Source organism: Corylus avellana, chromosome 9 (assembly GCF_965113065.1).
Source record: "Corylus avellana chromosome 9, dhCorAvel1.hap1.2, whole genome shotgun sequence".
Lineage (NCBI taxonomy): Eukaryota > Viridiplantae > Streptophyta > Magnoliopsida > Fagales > Betulaceae > Corylus > Corylus avellana.
In genome coordinates this window covers 282,180-291,183 of record NC_142498.1, presented here as the reverse complement: position 1 = coordinate 291,183, position 9,004 = coordinate 282,180, and the positions used below count along the sequence as shown (strand labels likewise).

Genomic DNA, 9,004 nt, shown 5'->3' with positions numbered 1-9,004 from the left:
AAGCATTTTTCATTAACTAGTTTTGCTAGTCTAATTAGCATTCATTATGTTAATTAGTCCATTTGCTTTGGAAAAATGTATTTTATAATATAAAAAAAAAAAAAAAAAAAAAAAAAGTTGAAGTGGATCACAGGATCAATATAAAAAAGCTTCAATTTTTAGCCCAAAAAATAAATATTTGGGTCCCAACAAAAAGTATTTGGTCCCTAAAACAACTCATTTTTAATAAGTTATTTTAGCCCAACAAAAAGTATTTGAGCTCTCAAAAGTAAAAAAAAACTCATTTTTGGTTTTTGGCTCAACAAAATAAATCAATATAAAGCTCTCGGTTAAATCAGTTAACTGGTTTAACCGGACCGTTTAATCGTGTACCGTTTTAATCGAAATTATCGGTTAAAATTCTTATTGGTTCGCAATCGGTTAATAAACCGTTTAACCGAAAATTATCGGTTAATAACCGATAAGGTCCTTAACCGGACCGTTTTGACCGATACCCAGGCCTAAATTTGATTGAGAACTCCATTGGCTGCATCACATAAACCCTCAAGTGCACTTAGCCCATTTCCAACACTTGGAGGGGGGTTGAACCTCTGCACGTCAGTGCCACAATCACGGGCAGACTGCAGAGCAGCCAACATCTTATTGCCAGCATCGGCATAATGTGCACTTTGCCAACTCTGGAGTGCGCTTGCTATCTGTTGATCCCCAGATTGCAACTTTGTTGAGCAATCAATGTACGCATTCTTTGCTTCGTTTTTGGCATTCGCCAAAGCGTCGCCGACCGCACTGATGAGATTTAGAGACTGAGAACTGGCACAATCGATGGATGTGCGTCCAAGAGCTTTGACATCCTCATTGGAGCTTCGGGTGTACATGTTAAAGCAGTTGTGGCATGACCCGGGGTTTGCTGTTTTTCCGCACACATTGTTTATCAGTGCTGCATCTCCACTCACAAACGCAATGTGACCCAGAAATACGCCTGCAACTACAAGAACAAATTTGCAAGTAAAAGCCATTAATGGAAATCAAATATATGTCGCTTCAGGACAATTAATTGCCATTTTATAAGCCTGTAAATTAAGGGGAAAATAGGCTATTTAATTATAAGTAGGCAGTTTACTATTTCTACAAGGGCTCCTCGCCTTTGTAGGATTAGCTAGCTGACTCTCATATGTAATGGTCGGCCTAATAAGTAGTTATATATATATATATATTCTCCCTTTCTTTCCTTTTTTTTTTTTTTAATTTTATTTATGGGCTATAGAATTTTGGGTAATGGTTATTATTATAATTAACTTAATATTCTAAAATGTATATATATGAAGCAAACAATATTGAAGATCATATTGTGGATGTGATAAAGAGTATAACATTATTTCTATCATAAGGATACTATATGATGTAATTATAATGGCCAGAAGCAACAAGTATAATAAATAAAAGAAAATCTCTTCTAAAAATAGAAGAAGAAAAAATTCAATCAAGTTTAGAAAAAAAAAAAAAAAAAAAAATCATTTATCTACCAAAGACCGAAACTCTAGCAATCTTCTAGAAAATAGCTTGGAAGATTATCTAATCAAAATAAAAATAGGAACCGAGTGAGTAGGATCCTTTTCTGCAACATAAAAGGCATCTAACTTTTTGTAAAGGTCGGCCTAATAAGCATCATTATCTTCTCTTCTCCCTTTCTTTCTTTCTTTATATATATATGCTAAACATTAAAAAAAAAAAAAAAAAAACTTTTCGAAAAGTAAGGTTGTCATTTCTTTCTTAAATTCAAAATGGACGTGGGTTGATCATCCCATAAGTAAAACGAATTAACCTTTTCATGGTACTAATAGCCTAAAATGTGTTTTTTTTTTTGTTTTTTTTTTGTTTTTTTTTGGTAATTATAAATGCCAATTTGTTTAAACATAACCCTTTAAGAAAGAAATCTATATTTTCTTTTCTTTTTTTAATGTTATGAGTCGCATTCTACTTAATATATAATTTTTAACTAATTTATTATATAATACATCCTCGTTTCTTAATATATATATATATATAACTAAAAATTAATTTTCTTATTTATTTATTTTTAATTTTTTAATTAATTTTAGTTTTTAGTTTTTTTAAAAATAAGGGTATAATAATAATATAATAAAAAATGACATTTTTGACACACTCTAGTATGTAGTTTGATGTACCACTTTTTTAAAGACGGTTGTTAATTGATGGGACTTTTTTATATTTTTCCTTAATTTAACTTATACATTGTTGAGATTCAACGCTTAGCCAATTCTTTAGCCAAAGTGGCGAATCGATGGATCATATGAGGAGCTTTTTTGATAATTTTTTTTTGCTACTTTTCCTATTTTGACTAGTCCAATGTGATATAACCCTTTGGTTATGTGAAATTTATCCTTTTTGTTTTTTGTTTTTTAATTTATATATTATGTGAAATTTATCCTTTTTGTTTTTTGTTTTTTAATTTATATATTATATGAGGAGCATTATATTTCGAAAACCCAAACCCGAACACGACACGTTTTCTTAACGAGTAACACGACATGACACAACCCGTGAACATTTTTAATTTAAATGTTGTTCTAACCCGACATGGCTTGACCCACGAACACGTTTAAAGTCAATTTAATTTTTATAGCCTAACCAAAATGGCAAAATCCCAACAACTTTGCAAATTTGAAATAAAAGGTTAACACGACCCGACACATTTATTAAACGTATCATAAACAGGTGACTCGGTTTACGACCCGAACCCGTTTAATATAAACCTTAACCCTAAAATTACGTGGTTAAATTGTCAGCCTAATAATAGGTATGAGAGTATGAGAGTAGTAACAATAATATTGATTATAGTGGTGACACAGACATTGGTCATGAATCGATCTTCCAGTTGGCGCAATCATGACGACGAGATCAAACCAAGAAAACCAACTTGCGGAGTACGCCGTATCTTGCTATACCTTCAAATCTTTGTTTGAACTTCTGTATTATAATAAGATGCAGCTGACTCGTCCGCCCTAGGAAAACCTAGAGAGAAAAAACTGTTGGGGCCGTCCCCCCTATTCCCATCTTCTTTCTTCTCCCTCTCCTTCTTGTTTTTTTCCTTTCTTTTTTCCTTTTTTTTTTTTTTTTTTTTTTTTCCAACCAGTCTAGTTGCTCCGACCATCCATTTACTTATCTTGCGCTACCTCCGTCCGCCCTCTACCGTGTTACGCTACTCTTCGTGCTCCCCAGAATCAGTTGAGCTTTACATCTAGTTTTTCAAAAATTAGATCTAGTCTTTTCAACCGGTTTCACTCAGCCACGCGTCGACTCACCATGCTCCCCGACTCCTCAGTTGTCCATTGGTGCAAAACAGCTCCATCGCGTTCACCACGCATTGGCCAGTGCGCTTCGCCTGTTTACTGGTTTTTTTTTTTTTTTTGAATAACGGTTTGACTTCTCTTTAGATCTGCTTTCATGAATGATCTTTGGGGGGAAGTTTTTTGTCATGGACTTTGGGTCAAGGAGGATTAGTTTCGGTGTGAGAGTTTTGCTCTTATGGCCAGAAAAATAAAAGTTGGGAATATGAGCTACCTATGTGTTAAAATAATGATGATTCGGAAATATGAGCGGAAGCAAGAGAGAGAAATAACACAAAGAACTTACGGGTGGTTCGATGTTAGACACCTACGTTCACCACTAAGAATACTCTTAAGGGTTACATTGTGCTCGTTAACTTGATTTGTCTACAATACAAAGGTCTCTATTTATAGGGCATTGTCTAAATACAAGTATAATAATCAAATCTCAATGATTTGATTACAATCAGCCCATAATTAGAGAATATTTGATATCAACATAATTATGAAATATATATATTCTAACACTATGCATTAGATTGAGTATGCTTAGAGTAAAACTGTTATATAACTGAAGTTTGACCGATGTTGAAGTCATAGATAAGATTTGATTGTAAGATTTTTATGTTCATCTATATGACGTTGTAATCTCATAGCATTCGCTATGGTTTATCACAGTTTTATGCTCTCTGATGTAAGGATTTTATACTCTTAATCTTTTTTCAATGAATATGAAAAATGCCATTAAAATAAATAAATAAATAAATAAATCAAAAGATGCACTCCTACTAGGAGTACTTTTATTTAAGAGAAAAATGCTCATGAATTTTTCCCTAATATATAGTTTTCTATGTATTATTGCAATATTTCTATTTTTAGAAACTATACATGAATCTTCTCTTTAGTACGTAATAATTGATTTGCTAGGATAAGTTGCAATGACAATTTATCAAAATTGAAAACAACAATTGCTTAATGCAACAATTGGAGAAGATTTGATCCATTCGAAGCAGTCGATTTATCTTTCATGTTTTTTGATCCATAGAATCCCGAATAAGAAAAGCACTCGATCGATCTTGATTGTTGAAGATTCAGGGGCTCCAATTTCCAGCCTTTCTTTCTCAAGTATCAAGTATCAAGTATCCTTGACAAACCTAAGCTCCTTTTGGTCTGATGGATGGAGAAATCTCTGTTTTGTTTGCTTCATCACCAAGAACATCATTGTACGCAAGGACGGAGGAAGGGGGGGACTGGCAGGGGCCAGGGCCCCCCCAAATGACAATTTTTTTATTTTTTTAATTTTTTTTTAAGGTTAAAACAATTTTTTTATGGTTAATTTTTTTTTTTTTGCTAATGGGCCCCTGCCCATTAAATTTTTTTAGCCATGGCCCCTACCCATTCTCAAGGCTGGCTCCGTCCCTGATTGTACGTAGCTACTTGCTCTTATATTTTTTAATCAAATGATCAGCGAAAGGGAAAGGGTGAGAGTTTGTTTGTTAATGGTTTGATTGATTGGTAAAGACCCCAATTTTGAGAAAACCAATCTCTCAAAAATGGTATGATTAATAATTTCATCGTGGGAAAAGATTATATTATGTGAGGCAAAGCTATAATATCAAGATCGAGGAAAATCAAATATTAACGAAAATGAACAAATGAAATCCATCCGTTTTCAAGAGTGTTGGAGTTTTGGATACACCATTTTTAACCGGCTTCTATGTTCACACTTTAGCCGGAGAAAATAAAGGATTAGGATTGTATTTAATTTATTTAAATGAAATGAAAATAATTCATTTAGTGATCCAAAATCAATTCTATAGATTTAATAGTATATATATGTTGCTATGTTATTTTAAATTTTAAATTTTAAATAACATAGCATTATCTTTAAATGATATGGCAGTATGCACATGGTTAGAAAATAAAATGTAACAAAATAAAATCTGAACAATAAAATAAATCTTCTTTTTCCAGTATTATTATATTCCAACAAGAGAGAGAAAAAAAAAGAAAAAAAAAAGAAATTAGTGTTTTTTTTTTTAAAAAAAAGACTAATTAGAGCAATATGCTCTAGATTTTTCAGTTTTGATTGAATGAAAGTTGAAATTTTTCCTTAAAGAAAAAAAAAATTAAATAGAAGGGAGCTATTTCTTAATTGTATACTCATAAGAATCTTGTTCGGCAAGTACAATGTTCTTAACATACATGAGACTATTTTTCATTCATATCTAGTCTAAAGATTGGTGAAGTGAGAGTTTCGCTAGGCGAGGGGCCACTTCATTTGCCTCCCTACCAGATGGAAACAATTTTAAATTAAATAATGAAGATTATGTTATATGCACATTTATGACTTTATTATTCCCCATATTTGTCACTTTTTATAATAAATTATATATTATATCTACAATTTTTTTACAACTTATTAACCCATATTATCCACATATAATTAATCATGTTGACACATATCAACAAATTATAAAAATATTATAAAAAATTTATAAATCTAGCTTTTCTCAAATTATCAGAAGGTTTCTACTTCAACTATACCCTATGTGAAGAAGAAAAAAAAAAAAAAAAAACAAAGAGAGAGAGACGGTGCGTGCGTTTCGAATCCGTCGAGAGGATTCGAAACGGTGGCGAGAAGCAAAAGGATAGAGAGAGAGAGAGAGAGAGCTTTCTGGAAGCTCGCTATAAAGATTCGTCAAATCGCTGCAAATTAATCGAGTCTACTCCGTACGAACAAAGCCCTACCAAAACATGGTGCTGATTCAAGCGGAAGAGAGCAGCAAGGTCGATCCCCCAACATCAAGATCAGAGCCGTCCGGATCGGCAAATGCCAACAGGGACGCCTCCGATGGCTTCGAGACCGCCAGCGATACTGACCTCCCCAGCGACGACGACGGCGCCGGCAACAGCAACAGCAACAATAATGGAGGGGCGATCAGCAGTGGAGGAGATGGACCCCCACAAGCCCACTCCGATCACGCCCTAAACGACGACGAAGAAAAACTGAAACAGGTACTAGAAAGGTGCAACTTTTTTCCTTCAATTACTTCTATTTGGGTGGTCTGTGGCCCTAATCGTGAAACGCCTTCGGTTACGGTTATTCCGTATCGTTTGTCCTGAATAATAATCTATTTTGGTTTGAAACAGAAAGCCTTAGCGCAAGCTAATGATGCCAAATCGGAAGGAAATAAGCTGTTTGGAGATGGGCTTTACGAGGAGGCAATATCAAACTATGATCTTGCTTTACAGGTTGCTCCAGATACGCCCTCTTCTGTGGAATTGCGTTCCATATGCTATTCAAACCGGGCAGTATGCTTTCTGAAACTGGTATGTTCTTCTTCTTTCCACTCATACACTGATCTTTATATATATATCATCACTTCACTTCAAAGCTTAAGTCGGGTAAATTTCATTATTTGATTATATTCTAACACTCTCAGACCCAACACGCCAAATATTTAACTGAAAATTTAGGAATTTTGCTCTTAATACATGTTAAACCACTAAAGCTTAAGCTGATAGAATTGAAGTCAGAGAGAGCTTGGCAAATAAACGAAAGTAGAGACATTTCCAATATTGAGGAGTCCCATATAATGCTTTCTTTCTTATCTTCAGTCTAAAGCAAATCGTTTTTGTGGGTCTAAAGCAATTTGTTTTTGTGGGCTATGGAATAGAAAAGAAGTTTCTTTAAAAACATGTACTTCTTTTCATCTGAACTACTGATTTTTCTCTTCTTGTTCATTTGTCTGTTTCCTGTCCATGAGTTTTATAAAGCTTTTGGCTTTTAACTTATTATGTATGTATCCAGGGAAAATATGAGGAAACAATCAAGGAATGCACGAAAGCATTGGAACTAAATCCTACATATATGAAAGCCTTGACTAGAAGAGGAGAAGCCCACGAAAAGCTTGAACATTATGAGGAGGCTATTGCTGGTAAGTTTGGATTTAAAATAATAGTTAAACCATTATATTCTTTTTGAATTTGATAATCTTCAGTTAGTTTCGTTGGATATCTTGGATTATGTAGCATTGTACTGAACAGTATGCTGAAAGGATGGTATTTTGTAATTGATTTTGTTCTCTGATTTACTTGTAGATATGAAAAAAATCTTGGAATTGGATCCTTCAAATGACCAAGCTAAAAGAACCATTCGCCGCTTGCAACCATTGGCCGAAGAAAAGCGAGAAAAGATGAAGGAAGAGATGATTGGTAAGTGTTTTAAATAAGTCACTTATAAAAAAAAAAAAAAGTTTTTCTCGCTCTTCTTTCTTAGAATTGTATTATGAGCTGCGCAGATTTTTATGAGAGTCTACTCTTGCCTATGAACATCTGGTTCTTTTTATTTACACTTATGGATTTATATCGAAATTTCTTGTACAATTTTATTCTCAGTACATTTACACTGGAATTTTGTATGGTTTATATATCCTGTCATGTTCATTCAGATTTTGGGTGCTTCTTAGAATTGTATTTATTATATGAATTCTTGAGGCTTTACACAAACTTTTACATGCTTCTTTTCTTTGCACACACTTTATGGCTTCTGTTATTGACAGAAAATTGTTCTTGTGAGCAGGGAAGCTGAAAGAAATGGGCAACTCTGTATTGGGTCGCTTTGGAATGAGTGTTGACAACTTCAAAACTGTCAAAGATCCAAACACTGGCTCCTATTCCATTTCTTTCCAACGTTAGACTGGATGCATTTGATCATGTAACTAGATTAACAGTGTGAGAAAGAATGGTCAGTCAATAGAATGATGTCAATGTGGGGGCACTGTTTTATATGCAGGGTATAATCATTATGAGTAAAATGCAGAGTCAATGGGCGGACTGCAGTTCATAATTTGTAATTTTAAGTTCTTTATTGCTGATGGTCTCTGCATCTCCTGTTTTTGATGAGCTGTTTTAATGTATCTGTCAGTTAGTCCTTAAAAAAGACGATTACATTATGAATATATCATTAATTGTGGTATTCCTTTTGGCTGGTGTCGTGAAAGCGTTAGACATTCAGCTTAACAAATTTCTTTCTTTATTTTAGCTTAAAAAATTGTTTATATATATATATATATATTAGCTACCAACTTAAGTTTTTTTTTTGGCCAAAAGTTTATTTTGGCAGCCATTTTACCTAATGAATTGGTTAGTTGCTACGGTGCTCAAGAAACAAGCTCAATATTGCATAAAAAAACTATTTAAAAAATCAATATAATTCTCTCTTCTATTTGAGAATATATATATATATATAGTGAAAGTAAATAGTTAAAAGTGACTGAATCGAATATAAGTGCTTTGAAAAAGTTGATAGTTAAAATAAAAAATAATATTATTTAGTTAAACATTTATTGAACCAAATGTGAATACTCTAACCGTGCTAGTTTGGTGAGTACAGTAACAGCCTTTTCAAGTTGTTGAACTGAATGCAACCCTTTTTGTTCTCACATCTTGGTAAGCCAAATGTTATTTGACCAAGAAGATAATCCTACTGGTGTGGAACCATTTGTAAGCAAAATTTGAGATGGGAAAGTAATAGCCATGGAAGCAATTGAAGCCAAAATGGAAGACATTTGAAAAGCATGTTGAAGCCAAAAAAATGCTTCAAATTTTGTCAATACAGAAACTCCAACAACAGGTCATATAACAGACAATTT

At 33.3% G+C, this 9,004-nt stretch overlaps 2 protein-coding genes across 2 annotated transcripts; one reads left to right on the top strand and one right to left on the bottom strand.

Moving 5' to 3' along the window:
• Nucleotides 1-500: 500 nt before the first annotated feature.
• Nucleotides 501-1,016, bottom strand: LOC132189424 (pectinesterase inhibitor-like). Its single transcript, XM_059604164.2, has one exon. It carries the CDS (start codon nucleotides 1,014-1,016, stop codon nucleotides 501-503), a length of 516 nt encoding a protein of 171 aa, XP_059460147.2.
• Nucleotides 1,017-5,921: 4,905 nt separating this feature from the next.
• On the top strand, nucleotides 5,922-8,335 carry TPR1 (Tetratricopeptide repeat (TPR)-like superfamily protein). Its single transcript, XM_059604452.2, has 5 exons — nucleotides 5,922-6,365; nucleotides 6,501-6,680; nucleotides 7,162-7,288; nucleotides 7,452-7,565; nucleotides 7,933-8,335. Exons 1-5 carry the CDS (start codon nucleotides 6,105-6,107, stop codon nucleotides 8,046-8,048), a joined length of 798 nt encoding a protein of 265 aa, XP_059460435.2. The 5' UTR covers nucleotides 5,922-6,104; the 3' UTR covers nucleotides 8,049-8,335.
• The last annotated feature ends 669 nt before the right edge of the window (nucleotides 8,336-9,004 follow it).